At 38.3% G+C, this 27,135-nt stretch overlaps 1 protein-coding gene across 3 annotated transcripts in view; it reads right to left on the bottom strand.

Moving 5' to 3' along the window:
* Positions 1 to 27,135, bottom strand: part of TTLL11 (tubulin tyrosine ligase like 11) — a 266,874-nt gene that overhangs the window by 115,177 nt on the left and 124,562 nt on the right. Inside the window, exon 7 of one of the 3 annotated variants that reach the window (XM_043982076.1) lies at positions 10,021 to 10,128. The exons of the other annotated variants lie outside the window; for them this stretch is intronic. Coding sequence (XP_043838011.1) covers positions 10,021 to 10,128 — 108 coding nt within the window. The remainder of the gene's footprint in view (positions 1 to 10,020; positions 10,129 to 27,135) is intronic. 3 annotated transcript variants of the gene reach the window in all.

Consider the following 27,135-nt stretch of genomic DNA (forward strand, 5'->3'; position numbering starts at 1 on the left):
ACTACACCAAGCCATAATAGGCTAGGCAATTTTTGATTAGCAGCATAGAAATGTATATCCACTCTGAAAACTGGAGTAAGTTCCAAGAAACTATTCAAGAAGAAAATGAATCCCCTTACCACTTTTAATGACAGGCTATGTAAGCGTGCTAAGCACTATACAGGTTTAGATCCACTCAATCTGAGAGACATGAAAATTATTAATTCAGATTTTATTAACCAATCCATGCCTGAAATATGAAAACATTTTCATACAAGTTGTCCTGGTTGGCATGAAAAGGGCATTGGTGAGTTTAAAAGCATTGCTCAATATGTTTATGGAGAGATAAAGAGGAGAAACCTAAGCCAAAACCTCAAACAATCTTGGCCGCTACCCAAGCAGCTCCAGCTCCCTTCCAAGCTTGGGCCCCTGCCTCAGGCTCCCCATTCAAACTATATCAAGGAACTAGGGGCTGCATGAGTGCTTTTGTTGTCACAAAAGGGCCATCTTGCCAGAGAATAGATAAAGAAGAAGTGGGACTTAAGGAATAGAAATAGGGGACCCTAGAGGAACCCAGGCAGGATGGCATGAGAGTATGGGGAGGAACAAGGACCATAAATGCTGATGAGGATCTTTTCACTTTTCCCAATCCTGATGTTCTTGATCCAATTTTTCCAGTCTCCACCCCTCCCCACTCTGATGAACCCACATCTCCCTTAAAGTTGGTAATATGATTTATAATTGCTTATTAGATACTAGAGCCTCTAATTTGATTTTGATGAGTAAACCAGATTCTGGCTGTACTTCTATTGGATCTCTAAATACTACTGGAATCTTGGAGGAAGCCTCAAAGTGTCCCCAAATTGTATCCCTGTATGGTTATTGTCGTATCTCTCTTAGTAGAGCATTCTTTTCTCCTTATGCCCAAGTCTCTTGTTAACCTGCTGGGCCATGATCTTCTTTGGAAACTTAGGGCCACTATTTCCTGCTCCTCTGATGGATCTCTGTCCTTGCAACTCCCTGAAGACTCCCTCTCTTTGTTCTTTTTATTGGTTCATAATATCCAAGAGACCCCTGACAATAAATTCCATCTGACATGCTTGATTCTCTATGGGTGACTTCATCCTCAGATGTAGGATTGTTAAAACCTGCTGTCCCCTCCACCACTAAGACTAAGGGAGGTACCCCACCATCCATTCTTCAATATCCTTTGTCAGGAAGATATTATTGTTCAGTGTAAATCCTCTTGTAATACTCCTATCCTCCTTGTTAAGAAACCCAATTCAGGCCCCTATGGTAAATATGTTTATCATTTTGTATAAGAGTTACATGCTATTAGTGCTTATACTACATGAAAATACTCAGTAATTCCCAATCCCATGACCATCATCTCCTCAATTCTCTTTGAGGCTGTTTTACTGGGATAGGTCTTTGCTCAGCTTTTTTTTTTTTTAAACATTCTCATTCACCCAGACACTTAGTACCTCTTTGTCTTCACCTGTAAGAATACACAATGGATGTGGACTCAACTGTCTCAGGGTATGTAGAAAGTCTCATTTTGTTCTCTCAAATATTGTTGTAGCATTTAGCTTCCATTTTTTCAAGGGCTGCTCTCTGGTTTAGTATGTTGTTGATCTCCTACTAGCAGCACCTAACACTGAGGTCTGTCAAAACAATGAACAGTTTCTTCTCCAACTTCATCTAAGGGGTCAGAAGGTTTCTAAATCAAAGGTTCAGTGGTGCCTCACCACTGAGGGAAATACCTCAGTTTCATTCTGTCTGCTGGTACTCTCTGTTTCCCCAGGCATGCACAGGCTCTTCAACAATTGTTGGTTTCCACAATCATATGTTATTTTGGGAGCAGTAGATTTCTCCAGTAGATTCCATCCTCTGGTGAGAGCACTAATCCCACTAGTTCTTCTAACCAAAGATAACATATCAGAATCTTTGCAGCTTGAACCAGAACATCATTTTGCATTTGCAAACCTCAAGAAAGTCATTAGCTCCAATTCTAGGACTTCCAGATTATAATACGCCCTTTTCTCTTTTTGTATACAAACATAAGGGGGTAGCTTCAGGGGTTCTCACTCAATCCCTTGGACCTTCTCTTCACCCAAGAAGATTCAATGGCTGAAGAGGCTCTGCCCAGCTTGAGAGTGGTAGCAGCCAACACCCTTTTAATTGAAAAGGCATGTGATTTGGTTTTAGGGGCCCCACTTGTTCAGTGTCACCAGGAGACTGAGGCTCTCTTGTTGATGTATCACACTTAAGCTTCTACGATCAAAGACTTGTTAGATATTAAGTGACTTTATTGGGCAGAGAAAACATGCCACTAAAACATTATTTGCTTCTCAACCCAGACATGTTACTAGTTATTTTTTAAATTTAATGGGGAGCCTCTCCATGACTATTCCTCCATGGTAGATGTAGCTAAGAGACTCTAAAATAGCCTCTCTGATGCCCCCTTGCAGAACTCTATCCACACCGTACATAGTGATGGTTCCTCTTTAATGAGATCGCATTTGGACACAATGCTGTGGCCTCTCTGCCATGTAACCTCAGCACCCAAGCTGACAAATTAATGTGCTTACATTAGCTTGCCTTCTGGCTGCTAGACAAAGTGCGACCATCTATACCATTCTCTGTTATGCCTTTGGAGATCACCATGCCATTGGGATGCTCTGGTTGCAGATAGATTAATGGGCTCCTTTTGGTAAAGTCATTGAGAACACACAATACATTGGTGAACTTCTATCCTCATGGTTCTGGCTTCCCAATGCTCTAGCTATTGTCCACTGTCCTGCCCACACTAATGGTACTGAACCTGTTTCAAGAGGTAACAATTGTGCTGACACTACTACAAAACTTGCTTCCCTTGAAGGACTCATACATGTGTTTCATCTTTCTTCTGATGATGCTGACCTCTCTCTAACTTACAATGACTCTGAAGTTGCAAAATGGAAACAGTGTTTCTGAGCTAAGCAGGGTGACTGAAAGGCAAACCACTCCTCCCTTGGAGTTGAGATCACCAGGTATGTGTGTCTGTCCACAAGAGGAGCCATTTTGGCACACAAGGAATTGTTGATATGATTAGAAGGGTATGGGGTTGCCCTGGTATTACTACCCCTGTTTCTATGTGTAATTTGTACCTTCTGTCCTACTTGTCAGGCATTTTGTGCCATCATTGTCACTTTTGGCAGCTGCCCCCTAGTATACTTCTTTTAAGCACTTGCAAATTGATTTCACATGTGTGCCTAAGTCTGGCCACCACAGTTGTTGTTGATCAGCTCACTTGTTGGGTTGAAGCATTTCCTGGTTTTGTAAAGCCACGGTGAGTTTTGTGCTTAAAATTTTTCTCAAAGAAATTGTGCCCTTATGATCCTTCTTGACTCAGATAGAGGGTCTCACTTCATTGATATTCTTTTCCAAATTGTTACTTGTTTGGGGGTGAATCCTAGATTTTATAACCTTTATCACCCCCTCAGAGTTCTGGTCAGGTTGAATGTATGAACAAAGAATTTAAGACCATGATTTGCAAACTGTGCACTGAAACCCACCTTAAACAGCCTGAAGTACTCTCCCCCTTGCTTTGTTTCATCTGTGAAACAGACCAAGGGGAGAATATCATCTTTCTCCTTTAGAAATGCTTTTTGGTCATCCTCCTATAAAGGCATAGCTTTTCTCCCCAGTATATACATCATTACTTAGAGGAGATACTTCTGTTGCTTCTTCTATCCAGGAACTACAAAACAGACTGAAGGAACTTTACAACATAGAGCTGAAGTACAGACTGGGTCTTTGTATTTTTTTTCCATGATTTTCATCTTGGAGATAAGGTCTACATCAAGAAGGTCAACAGACCAGTGGAACTCAACCTTCCTGGGAAGGCCCATTCCAAGCACTGCTAATCACCCCAACTGTAATCAAGAATCAAGAAAAAGACTCTTGAATATACTATTCCACATAAAACCTGCTCCTTACTGTTTTACATGAGAACAATGTATCCAAAAATGTTTTTGCTTTTGTTTAATCTTTTTTGTTTTGTTTTGTTTTTTGGTTTGGGGGTTTTTTATTTTGGGGTTTTTTTTTGCAGGGCAAAGAGGGTTAAGGGATTTGCCCAGGGTAACACAGCTAGTAAGTGTCAAGTGTCTGAGGCCAGATTTTGAACTCAGGTCCTCCTGAATCCAGGGCCGGCACTTTATCCACTGCACCACCTAGCTGCCCTGCTTTTGTTTAATCTTAATATTTTCACCCATTGTACTTTTTTCCCCAGTTGACTCTTCTCTGGAGGACTAGAGAACAAGGGACCCTAAAAGCAATCCACATGTCTTTAGGGAAATTTTGGCAAATTTGGGATATTGGATACTTTTGAAATAGATACTTATTACAATACCATTTGCTTTATGCCTATGCATTCTAATGATCATAATTTGTAAATATAGCTTTCCTGGTTGTTGATTAATTCTGGTGTTAGTAATGGTTGCTTTTTCCAAATTCCATTCCCACCAGGAGGATTTGAAAAGATTTAATACTATTAGTAAACTAGGGCATGTTTTGTATAAACTTAGAGCAATTGGGCCCCATGGATGCTGGGGTTATCAAGATATCCACCAGAGTGATCTTGATTGATGGATAGTACTCTCTATTAAAATTCTCCCACAACCAGCATTATTACTCTGAGTATCACAGAACACCACCTATGAAAGGGGATTCTATGCCCTTTGCTCTAGCCACATAGTATTTATGACCCTGGGAGGAAAACAGAACAAGCCAAGACCAATATCACTAACCCAACTTTATAACAAACAATTTATTTCAAAATTTAATGGTCCCCTTGATGTCATTAAATTTAAGATTGTATTGCTTATAGTTGCCACTCCCTTTCTGAGTTATCATTTTTGTGTCACCAAGATGCAAACTCTTAATGACAGTATAGATTTGTTTTGTTTTGTTTTTTTTTTTGGTGGTGGTGGTTGTTGTTGTTGTTGGTTTGGTTTGTTTTTTTGCAGGGCAATGGGGGTTAAGTGACTTGCCCAGGGTCACACAGCTAGTAAGTGTCAAGTGTCTGAGGCCAGATTTGAACTCAGGTCCTCCTGAATCCAGGGCCAGCGCTTTATCCACTGCGCCACCTAGCTGCCCCCAACAGCATAGATTTAAGAGACTTGAAGACGTGTAGATTAACCTTTGCTTTTTTTGATATTACCAAAGGTGACCCTTTAATCTATGCTAAAACCTCTTTTTAATGGGATTAGAAACAATAAACTTGGGGGGCAGAGCCAAGATGGCAGAGGAAAGGCTATAACTTTTGGAGCTCCCCATGATCCATCCACATATCTTCAAAAATGCCATAAGACAATTTCTGGGGCAGCAGAACCCACAAAAGAACAGAGTGAGATCATTTTTCCAACCAAAGCATTCTTAAAAGGGAGACAGGGAAGGTCTGCTGTCCTGGGCTGAGAGAGGAATGCAGCATGCAGAGCAGAGCCAGCCACAGGTAGGCTGCACCTCCAGAACCTCTAAAACATCAGTGTCAGTGGCTACTTCTGAAACTCAGCTCACAGATGAGTGAGGGGGACCAGCGGTTGGCCAGGGGATATAGCAGGGGTCTCTGCTGGAGGTAAGGTGGAGAGCCCACATTCTGAACAGTAAGCAGACTTGAGTGGCAGTGGTTCAATGGGGGAGGGCACAGGCACATCAAGCTTGTGGACCACAGAGAATCAGATTTCAATCAGATTTCTGCTTTCAGGTTAAAGAGCAAGCAGGGCCATGGTTACTTACAGGCCAGGTGAGCTAAGAACGAGCCCTCCTTAAATCATACCACCTGGGACACCCTGAAGCTTGGAACAGTGCATCCTGGAAGCAGTGTCCCACTTTAAGAAGGAGTTAAAAGCCAAGAAATAGTCGGGCAAGATTAGCAGGCAGGAAAAAGCAGCAGACCATTGAAAGTTTCTTTGGTGATAAGGTAGATCAAAATACACCCGAAGAAGAAGATAACAAAGTCAAAGCTCCTGCATCCAAAGCTTCCAAAAAAAGTATGAATTGGTCTCAGGCCATGGAAGCACTCAAAAAGGCCTTTGAAGATAAAGTAAGAGAAGTAGAGGGAAGTAAGAGAGGCAGAGGAAAAAAATGGAAAGAGAAATGAGAGTGATACAGGATGATCATGAAAAAAAAAATCAACACCTTGAAAAGTCAAATTGGTCAAATGGAAAAGGAGGTACAGAAGCTCTCTGAAGAAAATCATTGCGGGGGCAACTAGGTGGTGCAGTGGATAGAGTACTGGCCCTGGATTCAGGAAGACCTGAGTTCAAACCTGGCTTCAGACACTTAACACTTAGTAGCTGTGTGACCCTGGGCAAGTCACTTAACCCCAACTGCCTCACCAAAAAAAAAAAAAAAAAGAAAGAAAGAAAGAAAAAATAAAAGAAAATTCTTTATTAAGAATTAGGATAGAGCAAATAGGAGCTAATGACTTTATGATAAATCAAGATACAATAAAGCCAATCCAAATGAATTAAAAAATAGAGGGCAATATGAAATATCTCCTTGGAAAAACAGCTGACCTGGAAAATAGATCCAGGAGAGATAATTTGAAAATCATTGGACTACCTGAAAACCATGATAAAAAAAAAAGAGCTTATATATCATCTTCCAAGAAATTGTCAGGGAAAATTTCCTTGATATTCTAGAAGCAGAAGGTAAAATAGGAATGGAAAGAAACCACCCATCACCTCCTGAAAGACATCCCAAAAGAAAAACTTCCAGGAATATCATAACAAAATTCCAGAGCTCCCAGGTCAAGAAGAAAATATTTCAAACAGCTAGAAAGAAACAATTCAAGAACTGTGGAGCCACAATCAGGATAGTACAAGATCTAGTAGCCTCTACATTAAAGGACCAGAGGGCACGGAATATGATATTTCAGAGGGCAAAGGAACTGGGATTACAACCAAGAATCACCTACCCTAAAAAACTGAGTATAATCTTTCAGGGGGAAAATGGGACTTCATTGAAAAAGAAGACTTTCAGGCATTTGTGATGAAAAGACCTGAACTGAATAGAAAATTTGACTTTCAGATACAGGACCCTAGAGACACATAAAAAGGTAAACAGGAAAAAGAAATCATGAAGGATGTTAAAAGGCTAAACTGTTTATGTTCCTACATGGGAAGATGATACTTCTAACTCATAAGAACTCTCTCAATATTAGGGCAGCTAAAAAGAATATACTTAGATGGAGGGGATAGGTGTGAATTGAATATGAAGGGATAATATCTGTAAAGCATTTGCTTTTTGTTTATCCTTTTTCGTGGGGCAGGCAGGTTGGGGTGGCTTATGTCTGGGGCCAGATTTGGGCTCAGGGCCTCCTGGGTCCAAGGCTGGTGCTTTGTTCACTGTGTCACCTAGCTGCCCCATAATGACATCTTTAAAATAAAGTTAAGGGGTAAGAGGAATGCACCAGAAGAAATGGAAAGAGAGAGATGGAATGGGGCAAAGTAGATCACATAAAAGAAACAAGAAAAAGCTTATGGAGTAGAAGGGAAGATGGGGAAGAAGCAGGCAAGTTAGTGAGCCTTACTCTCATCAGAATTGGCTCAAAGAGGGAATAACATATGCACCCAAGTGGGTATAGTAATATATCTTGCCCTGCAGGAAAATGGAAGGGGAAGGGGATAAGAGGGGAGAGGTGAAGGAAGGGAGGGCAGATTAGGGGAGGGGGCAGTAAAAAGCAAAACACTTTTGAGGGAGGGATAGGGTAAAAGAAGATAGAAAATAGAATAAATATCAAGGGGAGGGAATAGGATGGAGGATAATACAGTTAGCAATAGTAACTGTGAAAAAATGATAAGCAGGATGCTATCAGAAGGACTTATGAAAAATGCAATTCGTCTACAGAGAAAGAACTGACGGCATCTAAATAAAGACTAAAGTACAAATTTTTTTGTTAGTTCCTCTTTCTAAAGTTATTTTGTCTGTTTTCTTTCACAACCTGACTAATGTGGAGATGTTTTGCATGACTGCACATGCATAACTTATATTGAATTGCTTGATTTCTTAGGGAGGGATGGGGAGGGTGGGAGGAAGAAAATTTGGAACACGAAGTTTTAAAATATCACTGTGAAAAATTTTGGGTTTTTTTACATGTAACTAGGGGAAATGCTAAATCAATAATTTTTTTTAAAAAGAAAGAACAAACTTCAATGTATTTATTTGACTAATCTTACTAATAATGGCTCTACTTGGACTGAATGAAGCAACCTTCAGTAAAAAATTATACTATAAGAATAATCAAACCTTTGCAGCAATTAAATATCCTTCTTCAGAAGTTCCTTGGAGACTAGTGGCCCCTGGACAATTCTTTCTGGCTATAAAGCTTATACTTCTTTTCCTTCAAATTGGTTTGGGACTTGTGTAATCACCTATTTGGCTGCACCAATATCAGTCTTTAATCATACCATAGGATTGGGGGGCAGCTAGATGGCGCAGTGGATAAAGCACTGGCCCTGGATTCAGGAGCACCTGAGTTCAAATCCGACCTGAGACACTTGACACTTACTAGCTGTGTGACCCTGGGCAAGTCACTTAACCCTGATTGCTCCGCAAAAACAAAACAAAACAAAAAAAAATCATACCATAGGACTAGTGGGCAGAAACAACTACCAGAAACTTGGGAGCATGGTGGTTTAAAACATCAAAGACATGGTTACAGTTCAAAACTCTATAAAACAACATGGAAAGGGGATGAAAAGGGGGTCTATATTTTGAAACAGGCTGATAGGAATCTCTCACTTGAAATTGAAAACTCACATAGGCCACAAGTGAGTCTATCTCCTCCTTCCAAATTTAAGTAAATTCTTTAGCAGAAATGGTCTTACAAAACAGTATGGTCTCAGACCTTATCATGGCTTCACAAGGAGGTACCTTTACTATGATCAATCGACCTTATTGTTCCTATATTAATTGATCAGGAGAGGTTGTGATGAGCCTCCAGGAAATTCAAATTATTATAGCAAAAACACAGTTGCCTAAATCAAGTGACCCCCGGTGGAATCCTTCTTCCTTGTTCTTTTAGTCGCAGGAAAATGGCATATTAGCCACCATAGGTAAATGGGCTTTTATGCATCATTATTATTCTTAGACTTTATATTAGTTGTTGTACAAAGCTATGTGAAAGGATTCTTCCTACTGGTCTTTTCTCTTGGTTTGTGATGCTGATAATGAGCATATAAGAAACCTTTTAATTTGGTTTATAGACAGTGATCCATGATAGGATCTACCACTACCACTTAGGATCAAAGTGGAGAACTGTGAGAATCAAACTAACTTCATTTTATAAACAACTTCCATTTTGAGACTTCAGTTTTGTTTTCCTATAAATCATCTGATTTCAGGGAATTCAACCTGCTTGTTCACCCCCTCCCAGCTTGGAAAATCTCAAAGCTAACCTCCAATAAGAAATAAGACTATATAATTTTACATCCTATTCTATATCCTGTTTATTGGATTTTTTTAATGTACAAAAATCTGTGCAAAATCTGTATTCAGGGACCTTGTGCCTGCTGAGAGTCCCTAAACTCTATTTGTTCTACAACTGTATACCTTGCACATAATTCACATAGCATGGACTTTGTTTCCTCAGTTATTATAAATTCACTCATGACAGTCTAAATCTTGGCTTTGCCTCTTATTAGTTGGGTGATTGTAGGCAAGTCACCTAACTTCCCTAATCTTCCTTCAGTTTCCTCATTTGTAAAATAGGAATGATACTTGCACTATTTGCCTCACAGGGATGTTGTGAGGAAAGTGTTCTATAAACCTTAAAAAGCTATAGAAATTAATCAAGTCACTTCCCTTCTCTAAACCTAGGTTTCTTCAGCTATAAAATGAAAACAATCATAATGATGCTACTTACCTACATTACAGAGTTAAAAGGAAATCCTTTGAAAACTATATAAATGTTAGTATCTATTATTAGTAGTAATTTAAGTAATATAATATTAATGATTATACATGACTTGGCTTCTCTGGGGCTTTGGCACTGACCTCAGCTGACCTGCTTCAATGCCCGGCAGTAGATGCCTCTCAGCCTGGAACCAGCTTTCCTTTCCTTGACTCTTTGTCTTTGATGTTGTTGTGGAAAGACCACTGGATCTGTAGTAAGAAGGCCTGAGTTTGAATTCTAGTATTGCCACTTATTCCCAGTATGACCCTGGGCAAGTCATTTTTTCTTGTCTGGGTCGATGTGAAGGGGTTGAACTAGATGACCTCTATAAGTCCTATCATACTGTGGTAATTGCTGCTTAGTTTAGCCCTTTGACTCTGAGCACTATCTGATTATACTTATGGTCATATTTTGCAAATTTTAATTTACAGTTTGAAGTCTGACCTCAATACTCAAATTTCTCTAATATTCAAATGCCTAAAACAGAGTTGCATTCAGACAGGATCAACTTGGGAAAAAATATTAGCTACACATTTAAAAAACCCAATTTTTAAGAAAGATTATGTAAATTACATTTAAGTGCTTATCCTTTATACATGATTAGTCATTTATTAACTTTTTCCATATTCTTCATTCTTACTGGCCTTAATCTGCATGAAAATGCAAGTGGCTCTGGAACAAACAAACTCACAACTGCTAATAAGGGGCTTGGACTTCTATGGCTTTTTTTCTGCCATAGATTTAACTGTCAATCACTCAGCAAAACTAGGTACTAGTTTTCTAGAAATTGGAAAGAAAATACGATGAGAGTAAAAAAACTAGAATTCTAGTTCCAGTTTTTCCACTAACTTGCATTACCCAAGTTCCAAATGTAAATCAAACTTTGCTTTTTATTCAGTACAACAATCTAGCTACCATACAAACTCAAAATTCATTCTTTGATTCACACTTACTCAACATACACAAATCGCTTCACTTCCTAGGACTAAATTTGTAAAATGAAAATTGGATTACCCAATCTCTAAGGTTTCTTCCTGCCCTCAATTTCTATTTGATATGTTCTAAAGTCTTTCCCAACTCGAGCCTCCTACATTCTGTTCTCATACATTTTATGGCTCTTAGCCACTTTTGAGATCTCCCATTCTAGGATTATATGGTTAGAGAGGTGATAATAGTCCTATTGTACTTAGCTCCAAGTAAACTACAGACACTGCACTCAGTGCTTCCAGAGTGATCATATTTTAAGAACATGTAGGCAAAAAAAACTAGAGCAATAAAAAGAGTGACTGGAATGGTGAGGAGTCTGGAAACCATATAGTTTGAATCCAGTATAAAGATGTAGTGATAATTCTCCTAAAGAAGAACAATGGGTACCATGACAGTTGTTTTCAAGTACTTGAAGGGCTATCATGTATTAAGCTATAGCCTGCTTAGTCTCAGAGGGTAGAACTAGGAACAGTTGGGTCAAAGAGCATTACAGAGAACAGATTTCAGTTTGGAGCTTCCAAACAATCAGAGATATGCAACAAAGGAAAGAATGTGTAGTTTTGTGAAGTAATGAATACTCCTTCATGGGACATGTTCAAGCAGAGGTTAATAACTTGCAAGGGTGATATTGCAGAGAAAATTCCTGCATAGGGTGGGAGGCAGAAATATATGACCTCTAAAGTCTTGGATCCATCCAGTCAATATGGCAAATATATAAGTGATACTAGTCCAAGTCAGAATATGATAAGTGAAATCACAGAATTTCAGAGTTGGCAGGGACTTCAGTGGTCAACTAATCTAACTGATAACTGGAAAAGAGTCTCTATTATCATATATTGGTCACCCAGCTCTGCTTAAAGACCTCCAGGGAAGAGAGACCGATTTCCTCTGGAAATAGCCCATTGCACTTCTGGATAGCTCTAATTGTTAGAAACTTTTTCTTTATATCAAACCAAAATGTACCTCTTCAATTTCTACCCATTATTTCTAGTTCTGTCTTCAAGAGCCAAATAGAACAAATCTAATCTCTCTCACATATGACAGCTTTTCTAGTACTTTAAGGCAGCTATCATGTCCCCCTGAGCTTTTTCCTCTTCAGGCTAAATCCTCCCCACCCCCCTACTCTTTGAACATAAAGAGAGTTAAGATCTGTGAGGGGTTGGAGGAGGGGGAGAGCACATCCTGTGGAGGGGATCTGGGATTTTAGAGACTTTCAGTCTCTTCTTCAGTGCAGGAATCTCTCCTACAGAACCCTTGAGAGTCAATTATCCTGCCTTTTCTCAGAAAAAGCCAGTCATAGAGAACTTCCTACCTTTTGAATAAATCTATTCCATTGTTGGACATTTCAAAATTAAGAAAATCTTTTCTTATGGTGAGAAAAATATACAATAGTAATAGCAAAAGTTGACACACAATACTTTTTACAAAATGTTTTCACAGCCATTACTTCACTTAATCCTCACAGCAACTCTGAAGGAGGTAGTGCAAGTTTTATTATTTGTAATTTACAAATGAGGAAACAATCTCAGCAAAGTTAAATGTCTTGCCCAGGATCACATAGTCTAGAAGGGTAAAAGCCAGTGTCTTTTGACTCCAAATCCAATGTTCTTTCCACTCTTCTCAAATACATCTGTAAGAACCAGGACAACATTTCTTTTTTTTTTTTTTAGTGAGGCAATTGGGGTTAAGTGACTTGCCCAGGGTCACACAGCTAGTAAGTGTTATGTGTCTGAGGCCAGATTTGAACTCAGGTACTCCTGACTCCAGGGCCGGTGCTCTATCCACTGCACCACCTAACTGCCCAGGACAACATTTCTTAAAACAATATAGAAGAAAAATAAAAGTTTACAATCTCTATAATTAGTAGGAAGTTGGCCATATCTCTTAAAGAGATGTCATCTTCTCTGGGAAGGAATAGGACACAGCCTGGTAGACCTATTTGGTATGTAGATTATCAGTAAGCCCTACATAGTTGGGATACTGAAAACCTTTTTAACATCCATGGATTAGATAAATTCTATGCACTGCTGCCTGGTTCGCCATGTAGAATGATTAGAGCTAGTCAGCTATGTGGTGGTGTATTTTGTACAACAAACAAAGAAATATTGCCAATTTTGACAGTTGCTGCACAGTGAATTTATAAAATATTTGACTTTTTAATATAGTTTCTAGTAATGGTTTACCTCAATTAATCTATATTTCCCCCTCCCTTCCACCAGTAATTCTCAAGCACTTACTATATACATAGTACTGTGGTAGGCATCTAGAAGATTGCAAAATAGACCTGACATGTAGCCCACAACCTTTAGTACCTTACAATCTAGTTGGAGAAACAAGACAGAATATGCAATAAATAACAATATCATTGTAATGGTAACCTAAAAGACCTAGGTCTGAGTCCCAGCAATACAATTCACTTGCTTTTTAATCCTGGGAAATCTACTTTTTCTTTCTGAGTCTCAGTTTCCTCATGAAAACAGTACTTGAACTATAAATCTCACAAGGGTGTCATTAGAATCAAACAGATAATAGATGTCAAGTGCTAAGTAACTAAAATGCCTATCAATGGAAATGACAAATGAGATAATAGATAGAATACCCTTTAAAGCAGTATGTAAATGTCAGGAATATAAGCATTTTTCAAAGCAGGAACTATCTTTATAGCCCCAAATAAAACTGTAATTCCAGTCATTTTAAGGAAGGTCATCTTTAGAACACAGAACAGGGAAAACACTGTTGGGAAGCACAGCATTTGACTTTAAGCCTCACCCTGGTCACTCACTAGCCCTATGTCTTTGTACTATTCATTAAGCTCCTTAAGGACAAGAACTATTTCATTTTTGTATTTGGATCTCCAGGTTTAGCACAATGTCAGGCACACAGTAGGATCTTAATAAAGGATCATTAATTAACCTCTAGGACCTTCATTTTCCCCATCTGTAATACATGAGGGTTAGACTAGCTGATTTCTAAGATTCCTTCTAGCTCTGATATACTCTGATTCTATATTTGCATGTGTTAAGGTAGTGATGGATATTTGGAGAAACATTTTAGGATCGTTTGTCAACAATATGCAATGTACCTATTTCCCCCCTATATTTTAATGCTTTTATATTGTATTAGAATATGCCAGAAAACCATTGAAAAGACGGATTAAAACGTTATCATTTTGCCAATTGGGTCAAATTTGCCATACTTAAGTGAGGGGCATCTTCAAACGTAGCCAGATGACCCTTTTAAAAATATCATATCATGTACTAAGGAAGCAGTTATGTCAAATGACAGAAGCACCATGAGAATCACAAAAAAAAAAACCTAAATGGCTTCTCTAAGAACAAGTCATGCCAGAATAATCTCATTCCTTTTTTGATCAGCTTTCTAGACTGGTAGATCAGAAGAATGATGTAGACATAGGATCAGAGCTGTAAGGGACAATAAGAGTCATCTAGTTTAACTCCCAACACGTTCTCTGAACACTTTAGCCTAGAGAGACTAAGTAACTTGCCTAAGGTCATGCAGATAATATGTGGCAGAGCTTGTGTTCAAAGTAGAAAGTATTTTCATTCTAAATCCAATATTTTTTTCTATTATATCTCACGGACTCCCCTAAGTTGATCCAGATTTGGCAATATGCCTGACAGACTCTTGCTCATTTCTTATGGAGGAGATGTCAAGATGTAGATTAAATACAGGTGGATCCAGAACTAGTTGAATATCTAGGCCCAAAGAACAGTTCCTCGTAGTTTGCTGTCAACTTAGAAAGTCTAGAGACTTCCCTGAAATACTTCAGGGATCTGTGTTTTGCTGTGTGCAGTTTTACATTGCTATCAATGACCTGGATGAAGGCATAAAAGGAACATGTATCAAATTCATAGATGACATAAAGCTAGGAGGAATAGTCAACACATTGGATAACAGTCAGGTTCCAAAAAGATCATGGCAGGCTTGAACACTGGACTAAATCTAAGGAGATAAAATTTAATAGGGGCAAACTCATATATAAATCTTATATTTGGAGTAGGATAAAAATAATAAGACTGTGTAAATACAAGATGAAAAGGTGTGGCTAGTAGTTCATCTGAAAAATATTTGGGGGTTTTGATGGACATGAGTCAATGTGTTATAACAATAGATCTTCAATAGATCTGTTAATTCATTGATGTGAGGTGCCCTTTCAATAGTACAGACTGTAATAATCCAATTGTGCTTTCTCATCTTGTAAGATTCTTAACCCTCACCTCCATAAACCCTCCAGGACAGTCACTCAACTAGATAGAGATCTTCTTCTAGATAACTTCATGCTGCATAGCCACCTATGGGCCCATTAGTGTTTACCCTTCTCTCTATATAATTCACCTTCTTTTCTGGTTGTACATTTCTTTGATAATGTCTTTTAGACCACTTCTGTGCAACTTTTTGTTGATAATATATTATAGTCTTTCCACACTCATCATCCCCTGTTTCAATCCTATTTAGATGACCTGCAGTTTGGAGACTGTGCTATTCCATGTTCTGCAGTCACGCACTATGACCAGAAGAATATTGGTGTAAAAAACAATAGCTCTTTGTTTTAGGGAAAAGCTTTGTTTCTGTAATAAGGCCCCATGCATATCCTAAAAATCATATAAGATTCCTTAAAAATGCAACAACAAATATCAAGCTAGGTATAAAACAGAAAGATACATGTATCACCAAGAATGTCATTGTCATGGAGGATATCTAATGCAAAGTCAAAACAGAATAGGGATTCCCTTTAGATGGTGAGGTCCTCCAGATGTTCTAATAGTATAATATGGTAGGAAAAAAAAACTAATGTGATCTTGGGTTTCATTGAAAGACGCATTGTGTCCAAGCTTGTTCTGCCGTAGTCAGACCTGGTCAAATTACATCTGGATTACTATATTCAGTTCTGGGTATCCCGTTTTAAAGACAGCCATAAATCTGGAAAGCAATGATAGAAGGGGAACTGATATGGTAAAAGACCTCAAGATCATTCCATATGAGAGTAGGTTGAAGGAACTAGGGATGTTTCAACTGGAAAAAATTAGGGGAGGGGCAGATAGATGGCGCAGTGGATAGAGCACTGGCCCTGGATTCAGGAGTACCTGAGTTCACATCTGGCCTCAGACACTTAACACTTACTAGCTGTGTGACTCTGGGCAAGTCACTTAACCCCAATTGCCCTGCAAAAAAAAATTAGGGGACATAATAGCTGGTTTTATGTATTTGAAGGACTGTCATATAGAAGAAGGAGTAACTTGGCCTCAGAGGGCAAAACCAAAAGCAATTGGGTGGAATTTGCAAAGGAGTAAATTTAAACTTAATGTGAGGAAAAACTTCCTAACAACTAAAGCTATATAGAAGTAGAATGGGTTGCTTCAGAAAGTACTGGATTCCCATCTTCAAGCAAAGGCTAGATGATCCCTCATTGGTTATTGTAGAGGGAGCTTTTGTTCAGGTAAAGGTTGGACTAAGTGATCTCTGAGGTCACTTGCAATTCAGACTCTGCTTCTGTGAAGTCATTTTTTCTACTTGGTCCATAGTTTTCTCATTTATAAAATGAGGGAGTTGGGCTAGAGGATCGCTAAGGTCTCTCCCAGCTTTTACATTCTATGAGATAATGTATTCTGTATGAACCCTAAAGCACTATGAGATGAAAACTCTAAAATCTATGAGATAAAATGCTGTATGAATCCTAAAGCACTATATAAATGGGTTGTTATGACTATGACAACTGTTATTATTAAAAGTTTTTTTCCTGTTCTTACATTCTATGTTCTATAGTCTTTTTTAGTTCTATATTCTTCTTTTTGGTGTTCTAAGGTTCTTTCCAAGCCTAATGATCTGACTCTATGTTTGGTTATCTCAAAGATCAGGAATATTATTCCACTTAAAAGATTTTCCCATTTGAGGAGTAGGGATAGAGTATTGACTTTTCAACTAAGGAAATTTAAGTTGATATAATGTTCTGCATATATTAGGTACTTTAAAATGTATATTGAATTCAATTAAATTATGAATACTATCAACTCACCATTTTGAGGTAAGATTTCCTCAATCCATTTAATATCCACTATTGAATGGACTTTTAGAATCCCCTAAATGGCCTTGGGTGAATCACATCTCCTCTCTGGAACTCATTTTCCCCCTCTAGAAAATGAGGAGATTGGATAAGATGACCTCCAAAGGCCCTGCCTTTGTTGACATCCTATGACTCCATATGAGTTTAAGTGTGCCACCTGAGACAAGGAAGGCATGCATCTGAGACTGCCTTGTGGGGCCCCTCAGAACATCTTGTGGCTTAGGACAAATCCCAGCTGTGAAAATGAATATTTGGAGGCAGGGACAAAGTTCCAAAACTAGGAATTCCTTATAAAATGTTTCTTAGAAATCAACTGTTTTAGTTTATTGCTATATTGCAAGGCATAATTCCATTACCACTCCACCTCAAATAAATCTACCTCACATGGCACTATGTAAGGGCAAGTCAAAGGAATTCTATAGGGCTTATTAGTGAAGGTGGAAAGAAGTTGGCATTCCTCCCTCCCTCCCACTCCCTTTACCCCTTTTCTCCCTCCATTCAGTAAAGTTCTTCCAATAGAATGGATCTAACTAACATGAGTTGTAAGCACCTTCCTCACATGACTCCTTGATTAGGATTTCAATTTGGGAAATGGTTTGATTGCTTCTGAAAATGGTCAAAGACCACATCTTACCAAGACTAATTATTCCTTTAAAATGTGCAGATCCATCCTTTTGCTAAAATAAGACCCGCCGCCAAAGCTAAATTACATAGTACATCAATGTCCTCCATATACTCAGTTCTGCCATTCTGTCAATGTAAAAAATTTACAACAGATATAATCTCTGTGAAGGGGTAGGGAGGTAGGGGGAAGAATCAGTCCTAGAAAATACAAGCTCAATTTTAAATAGAATTTTAATTTTAATGAAAGCTTCAGGGAATACTGTTTATGCTGCTTATCTTTCATACCTGGTGATTAAGTTAATTTATACTTAATGGAAAAGGATATTTCTAATCCCCAGACAGGCTCAACATCTGTCTGTGACTATGTTTTTGGAAGCCTAAAGCTGCTTATGATTGATGTAATAAAACTGGGCTGCTGCAGAACTGACACCTGAAGGATATTTGTAAAGAGGGGGAGGGGAGAATGAAAAAGAGGGATGTTATTCTTTTTTGCTTGGCACTTGTGCTTCAATCAGATCAGAATCCTAAAATGCTGCCTGGCCCTGTCTTCATATTATTATATAAGCATGGATGGATAAAAGAAAACAGTAAAGAGGTACAAAATACTTTGGCTTACATAGGGTTACAAAAGGTCAGAATTAGAAGGAATCTTAGAAGGTCACAGTGCAACCTTTACCCTAAGTAGGAATCCCTTCATAATCTCAAATTAGGAAGAAATCTCAGAAGTCAGCTAATCCAACCTTCTAAACAGGAATAATACCTCAAAACAGGAATAATAACAACTCACACTTTTATAATAAGGATTTTTAAGGTTTTGTGTTCATCATCATTATCCCCATTTCACAGATAAGAAAACTGAGGCTGAGAGTTGAAGTGCTTTTTTTTTCCTATAGTTATAGTGGAATTTATATCCTGGTCTCCTAAATCCAAATTCAGTGCTATATTCATGCCACTTCCCTGTCCTTTTCACTCTATGTTCTTTGAATCACAGACTCTCAAAGCTGAGAGAGACCTCAGCAGTCATTTATTCCAAGTTCCTCCCTAGGAAAGATGGATGGAATGTCCTTTAAAAGTAGAAAGGAAGGGAATCTACAACCTGGGAATATACCTTTACATCTCTTATGCTATTTCTGTTTCTGGGGCAATGTTTCAGGAATTTATGCTCTTTCCTAAGAGCATTATTGTATTTTATTACTGTACTTACATTATTATTATTATACATTATGATTATAACATACACAAAGCAGATTAGGGGCTGATTATTTACCTTTACAAAAGGGCTTCAACATAAGAAGCAGAGAATGTTAGAGTTAGAAGAAACTTTAGAAATGATCTAGTCAAATCCCTTTATTTTGCAGATGAGGAAACTAAAGCTACAAAGTGAAAAATAACTTAAGTTGACCCAGTGAGCCACTGGCAGAGCTATGACCAGAATTCCAGTCATGGTCATAAAGTCTCCTAGTCAAGATGTTTTGCTCCAGTATAGCAAAGATCTGGTAATAGAGACGCATCCGAATCGTAGGTGTCCAGGCCCAGGCAGTAATAGACTCTTCTAACTATGGTAAAGAAATTAGCAGTACACCACTGGGGCATAAGGATTCTTGTTTGAGACTTCTAGGTTTTTTTTCCTGTTCACCTTTTTATGCTTCTTGAGTCTCATATTTGAAGACTGAATTTTCTGTTAAGTTCAGATTTTTCCATCAGGACATTTTTAAAGTCCCCTATTTCATTGAATGTCCATCTTTTCCACTGAAAGATCATGATTGGTTTTGCTGGGTAGTTGATTCTTGGTTGGAATCCAAGCTTCTTTGCCTTCCAGAATATCATATTCAAAGTCCTCTGGTCCTTTAATGTTGAAACTGCCAGGTCTTGTGTAATCATGACTGTGGCTCCTTGATATTTAAATTGTTTCTTTCTGGCTGCTTGCAATATTTTATCATTCACCTAATAATTCTGGAATTTGGCTACACTATTCCTTGGATTTTTCATTTTGTGATCTCTTTAAGGAGATGATTGGTGGATTCTTTCAATGACTGTCTGGTTTTAGGATATCAGGGCAGTTTTCCTGGATAATTTCCTGAAATATACTGTCTAGGCTTTTTGTTTTTATCATGACTTTCAGGTAGCCTAATAATTCTTTTTTTTTTTTTTTTTTGTGGGGCAATTGGGGTTAAGTGACTTGCCCAGGGTCACACAGCTAGTAAGTGTTAAGTGTCTGAGGCCGGATTTGAACTCAGGTACTCCTGACTCCAGGGTGGGTGCTCTATCTACTGCGCCATCTAGCTGCCCCAATAATTCTTAAATTATCTCTCCTGGATCTATTTTCCAGCTCAGTTATTTCTGATTAGGTATTTTACATTTTCTTCTATTTTTTCATCCTTTGATTCTATTTGACTGATTCCTAATGTCTCATAGAGTCATTAGCTTCCACCTGCCAAATTCTAATTTTCTTCAGTCAGCTTTTGTACCTCCTTTTCCATTTGGCCAATTCTACTTTTTGAGAAGTTGTATCTTTGTATTTTTTTTTTCGTTCAGTCAATTTTTGTCCTTCCTTTTCTAAGCTGTTTACTCTCACAAAGCTCTCATTTCTTTTCCCAATTTTTGAGCTCTTCCAAGAAGGCTTTTTGATCTTGATACCAATTTATCTTCTCCTTTGAGACTTCATGTGTAGGCATTTTGATAGTGTTGTCCTCTTCTGAGTTTATGTTTTGGTATTCCTTGTTTCCATAGTATCTTATTATAGTCAGGATTTGTTTCTGCTTCTTACTCATTTTTAGCATATTTCTTGATTTTTAAAGTTGAGTTCTGCTCCTGGGGTACAGGGGGCACTATCCCAAGATTATTGTGCTGGGGGCCAGGGGTCTGATCACTGGCATTCTGATTTGGGACATCAAGTTGCTTGCTGACTGTGCTGTGAGTAGCCTGGCCTAGTCATACCTATTGTGTGTGTGGGTTTCCCTGGCTGGCAGTTTGCCTTCTTCATTGGGGCTGGGGGCCTAACAGCTGGCCTTCTGTGCCACTACCCTGCTGAGCCAGTACAGAGATGCCTCACCTGGTGATCTGTGGCTAAGAGCCTCCTGATGGCTTGCCCAAACATTGGACGTACTGGGCAGTGCTCCCCTTTTTCCGAAGTGAGACAGACCTTTCCTAAAGTCCTTCTAAGTTATTTTAAGCTGGAAGATTGTTTCACTCCATATTTTTTAAGGTTCTGTAGCTCCAGAATCTGTTTAGAGGCTTGATTTAAAGTTTTTTCCTAAGGGAAAATGGGGAAAGCTCAGGAAACTTCCTGGCTTCTCTCTACCATCTTCAATACTTCCTGTTTTAAAAGATCTTACTAGCAAGGTGGTTTTTATATGAAGTTAAATATATTGGTTTTCTGAAATTCACTTTCTGGGTTGGACTTGCTTTTAGTTACAATCAATGGCACAAAAACAAGATGGGGAGAGTGGCAATAGAAAGCAATATGGAAAAAAGATTTCATAGGTTTTATAGTTTATAAAGTCAATGTAATCAAACAATGTGTTCTGACCACCAGAAAAGCTAATGCAATCTTGGGTTGTATTAAAAGGAGGTAGCAGGATAGTGGAGTGGGAAAAAAAAAAAAACAACCCAAAGTTCTGAGATACAGTTCTGCCTCTGCCTCTAACTAGCTATGTGACCTTGGACAAATCATTCACTTCTTTGGGACTCAGCTTCCTGATTTATAAAATGAGAGTTTTGGACTGGATGAGCTCTGAGGTCTCATATAATTCTAACCTTCTAGTTTCTAATGGTGCTTCCAGAACTAAATTCTATAACACATAATGTTATTTTACCTACACAAGTCATATTCTACATGTACACACAACCTTTTGGAAGCATGTCTCTTGGGTATACTGAACCACACCTATGCTGAACATACCTTCCCCTCATCAGTAGGAAATTCTTTCTTAGTAACATCAACAACTTTGGGCAAACTGAACTCCACACTCAAGAAGATAGTAAAGTTCCCACAAGCCCTTCAATTCCTCTGAAGTTATATATTCCCAACATTGCTTGTTTGCTAACTTAAAGGTTGAGATTTCTTTAACCTACAAATAGCTTATTTTCTTTTTTCAAAGGTCTGACATTCAGTTCTGGAAATACCTACTTAAAAATCTCTGGAAGTCAGATTCCATCACATTCTTCAGAGGGAAGAAACATGACCATACTTTTGAATGTCATCTTTAAAGTTAGAACCAAACTCAGTTCTTTGTGATTAGCCATTTGAAAAGCAGCAGAATATAGTGGCTAAAGTGCTGGACTGAGAGTGAGGAAAACTTGGGTGCAAATTCTACTTCAGACACTTACTCACTGTGGGATAATGGGCAGGTCACTTAAATTTCCTGAACCTCAATTTCATCATCTGTAAACTGGTGTATAATACCCATAATCCCTACCTCAGAGAGTTTTTGTGAGGTTCGAATGAGATCACATATGTAAAGCACATTGCAAAACTTTAAAGCACTATAGAAATGTCAGTTATTATTAGTTGAAGGTTTATGAAAAATAAAATAAAATTGATGTTAAGATTTCCACTCCTTGTCCTAAATGTCAAGGTAAAGTCCTTCCAGAATGTTAGAAAGAGGAACACTTTGGTTAGTTGGTTCATGCAACCCTTTTCCCCTCTCCTTTTATAATAACATTTTTACTTTCATTACTTCAGAACTTCAAAGTACAGAACATGACATTTGGCCCAAAAGCCCTGGGTTCAAGCCCACTCCCAGCTTTGCCCATTAACAACTTTATCACCAGAATGAGGGGTGATGACCTCATCTCTTTAAGCCTCAGTCTCCTTATCCATAAAATGGGGATAACCTTCATGGAATTATTGTTTACATGATTTCAAATGAAATAATTCATGTTAGGTGTTCTATGCTAATTTGCCTTTGTGCTAAGTGTTAGCTGAGCTATTTTTATTACTGAGACAAGAATATAACTTTTTTGCTAAAAGTTTGTATGCTAGGGGCAGCTAGGTGGTGCAGTGGATCGAGCACTGGCCCTGGATTCAGGAGGACCTGAGTTCAAATCCGACCTCAGACACTTAACACTTACTAACTGTGTGACCCTGGACAAGTCACTTAACCCCAATTACCTCACAGAATAAAACAAAACAAAATAATGTATGCTGAATTTTTCTTTGTTAGGTACTGTTGAATGGGTTATACTAAGAGTATGTACCCAGCCTTCAAGGCCCAGTTTAAACATTAGCTTTTCTATGTTTCCCCATATCTTCTCAGAAAGGAGTAATCTCTCTTCTTAAATGATAATACTTTATTTTTACATATCACATATTTATTTTCTAAATGGTTTTATATTTATTTGTATAAATATCATCTCACACTTCTTATACTGTATAACTTGTTGAAGGTGAGAAATTTGCCTTAATTTTCTTTGTATGGCTTTCCCATTGGCCAGAATTGCACATTCTTAGCATTTAGTAAATGTTTACTAAAGGAATGAATGAATGTAATATAGTTAAATTCATAGTATGGGTTTCTCATTTATTTCCAACTCCTGAACCTTATTATACATTTTGCAATCTTGGAACCACTATTTATTTGTTTTTAATATCAAGAGAAAATACACCAAACTTGGAAGGAAAGTCTACATAAAGTAAAATGGAGAGAATCTAGAAAAACATGCAATAAGAAAGAACAGATAGTTTCTGAAAATAGGATAAGAATTTGAGGCTGATGCAAAATAATAATCACCCCCATAGAGCCCCAGTTTCTTCATCTGTTAAATGAAGATAGTAATAGTCACCCTTTTATCTTACAGGATTATTGTGAGGAAAATGCTTTATAAACCAAAAAGCACCAGGGAAATGTAAAGTTATTTCCCTGGCACTTTATAGTTTACAATGCACTTTCCTCCCAGCAGCCTTGTGTGATGGGCAGAAAACTGAGGCACGAGAGTTGAAGTGACTTGACTGTGGCCACTAAGTCATGTAAGAAGCCAAATGCCAGTTGAGACCTCAGGCATTCTGACTCCTGGGCCAGTGCTCTTTTCACTGCATCTCTACAGGAAGTCAAATAACAGATATGAGAATGCTCCTGGTGAAACCTTGAAAGTCAGAGTGAAATTGGGTATTTCCAGACAGGGAGATAAAAGGAGGTCCGAGCTATTACCTTAAAAAAATACCTGTGGGGAATAGAACAAGTCTTGTTTGACCAGAGTAAGATGTGTCAGATCTAGATGCTTTTATCATCTAAAATTCTTCCCATAGGTTTCCCCAAACTAGTCAGAAACCTCCTAACTTTCCACCAAAGTGGTCATTTTTCACAAGAGGTTTACTGCTAACCTGCATGTCTGTAAGCAATTTAAGGACACTATATAATAAACCAAGTAGGAGAATATTGATTTTTTTTCCCTTTGCAACATGTTTTAATCCAGCTATAGCTTTCCTTTACAAAAAGATTTTTAGGACCTGTCTATATCCTCCATTCTAGTGAAGATGGCTAGCTCAGCTAAAGAAGAAAGTGAGTTTTATAGATACAATTCATTTGCTCTTTTGCCTGTGATGGCTTTTTTCCCCTCCTTTTCAATCTCCTGCTAATTTACTTCTGATGAAAAGAGAAATACATGAAAGAATGTACAAAGGAGACGATGTCAGAGAAGCACAGATTCATCAAATCATAGAATTTTAGATCTGGTAGTGACTAAAGCTTAGGATTTGGATCTATAAGGGAACTTGGAGCATAATATCTTACAACATGCTAGAACTCAAAGAGCTCTTAGAAGATAAAATGTTAGAGGTAGAAGAAACCCAAGAGAGAACTGTAAGGGGTTTTCCATAAGGGTTTTCACTTAATTCAACTCTCTCATTTTATAGATGGGAAATTTGAGACTTTATGCAATAAAATTACTTTTCCAAGGTCATATAGGCAATAAGTGGCAAAGTTAAATGCCGATCTTCCTCCTCCTTCCTTCCTTTCTGCAGTCTACCAGAAATGAGTAGATCTACAAGATCACAATCAACTGATCATCCATCTCTGGCTTTAGGATCCTCCCCAATAATGAGGAATTTACTGTTTTCCAAGACAATCCATCCCACTGTTGGATAAATGATTGTTAGGAAGATCTTCCTCACACTTAGCTTATATTGCTGCTAATACACATATCTGTAAGTAATGTGTAAAACAGTATGTTGGCTTCTTGGTAACTTCTGCCTATTGGTCCTATTTTGCCTTCTGGAACCAAAGGAATCTATTATTCAACAATTCATCAAATATTTCTAGACAGTAATCATATTCCTTTAGACTCTCTCTACTTTAGGCTATAACTCCCCAGTTCCTTCCTGACCCATATTTTTTTAGAAGTTACAGACTTGTTCAAATAACAAGAAAGTACAGCAAAACTCTCATGACCTCAAATCAACATTCCTCTACTATCATCCTTTTATTAGGTAAGATCCCCATCAGAGCCGTCATCCCTAGACACCAAAAAGGTAACAAAGGAATCCTAGAATCCTCCTCAGGTGCTTTCCAGATGTGTCTAATTGCAGACAAGTCATTTAATCTCTCAGAACCTCAGTTTACTCATCTGAAATGGGAATAATCATGCTAGCACTGTAAGGTAGCATTTTGTAGGAGTTAAAGAGCTGACATCAGTCAGCAAGACCTGGGTTCAAGACTTGCCTCTGACACATACAGACCTCTCAAGGCTGTAAGCAACTCTCTAAAATTGGGTATTTCCAGCAGGGAGATAAAAGGAGGTCTGAGCTATGTCCTTAAGAAATACCTGTGAGGGGTTAGAACAAGTCTTGTTTGACCAGAGTAAGATGTGTCAGATCCTGATGTTTTTTCATCTAAAATTCTTCCCTTAGGTTTTCCCAAGCTACTCAGAGACCTCTTACGTCTCCAAAAAAGTGATCATGTTGCATTCATTAGCAGTGGAAGTTCTTCATCATGACCCTCACAAAATCACAGGTCTAGCTTCAAAAAGAAAATACTTGCACTGCCTACACCTCACATGAATGTGGTGGGAAAAGTACTTTACAAATCTTTAAAGTGCTATGCAAATGTGAGCTATTAAATTATGTTTATTAAGTTCATTTGGAAGAAGGCAGGGTGACTCTATAGAAGACTCACATTTATATCCTTCCTTTCATTCTCTCCTTGGGCTCTATGAGCTCTGACATTCCTATCATATCATTTTCTTCTCTGAAGGGAACCAGGAGTTTAGAGGATAGGAAGGTTTTCCGAGGTGAACTGCTCTCTTACAGGGTGGGTTTTGTTGTTGTTGCTAATCTTTTGAGCCAGAAGGAAAGCCTGTATTATCCTTAGATGTCTCATCTCACAGTCTTCAGTTAGAAAATAGCCACTATATATTTTTTTAACTTGTAAAAGGATTTCATATCCCAAAAGGGTCCCTGGTATAGTATACAATGCTTGACTCAGATCACCTTGGTACTAAATGTGCTCTTTTGAGTTGTTCAAGTGGATAGGCTTCTTCCCTCACAGTCATTTCATTACTATACCACGATTTGGGGAATGGGAGAGGTATTGCTGACACATATATAATGCTTTCAAGTTTACAAAGATAATGTAAATCAGAAGACTTGAGTTTGAGTCCTGGGTCTCTGACACTTAACTACCTGCATGACCCTCAGCAAGGCACTTAAGCAACCTGTACCTCATTATCTAATTTGATCCTCACAATATACCTGAGGTAAATACTATTATTATCTTCATTTTACAGATGAAGAAATGGAGGCTGAGAGATGCTAAGTGACTTTCCCAGGTTCACACAGCAAATAAGTGTCTAAGACAAGATTTAAAAATAGGTTCCACTGACTCCAAGTAGTCTCTCCATTAAGCTGTGCTGACCTGTTCAGTTAAGGCTTGCATGGGGTATGATGTCATCGCATCACCAGAAGTCTGAATTTCAGTGGTTAATCTTCTCATGAGCAACCATCTTACAAATTCTCAGAAAGAACAGATCCTCAAATGTATATTTTTTCTTTATTTTGGTGGGACAATGAGGGTTAAGTGACTTGCTCAGGGTCACACAGCTAGTAAGTGTCAAGTGTCTGAGATCAGAATTGAACTCAGGTCCTCCTGACTCCAGGGCCAGTGCTTTATCCACTGTGCCACCTAGCTGACCCCCTCAAATGCATATTTGACCTCAGTTTGATGCCTGGCTCTGTCACGTTTATTTTGTAGCCTTGAGTCAGGCATTTCTCCTTTCTGAGGCTTAGTTTCTTCATTTATAAAATGAGAGCATTGAACTAGATACTAGATCATCTTTAATAGAATGTAAACTCCTCCAGAGCAGGGACCATCTCCTTCTTTGTATTTGCATTTCATCCTCTTGCACAGTGCATGGCATATAGCAGGCACTTGATGTTTGTTGATTGATCCAAGAGCTCTTCCAGTTCTAAAACCTAAACTTCTAAGCTGTCACTTCCTCTCTCTAAGCCTCAGTTTCCTCATTTATAAAAATAGGAACATTATTTGCCTGCTTTAGAGGATGGTTGTGAGGATCAAATGATCACCTGTCT

Source organism: Dromiciops gliroides, chromosome 2 (genome assembly GCF_019393635.1).
Source record: "Dromiciops gliroides isolate mDroGli1 chromosome 2, mDroGli1.pri, whole genome shotgun sequence".
NCBI lineage: Eukaryota > Metazoa > Chordata > Mammalia > Microbiotheria > Microbiotheriidae > Dromiciops > Dromiciops gliroides.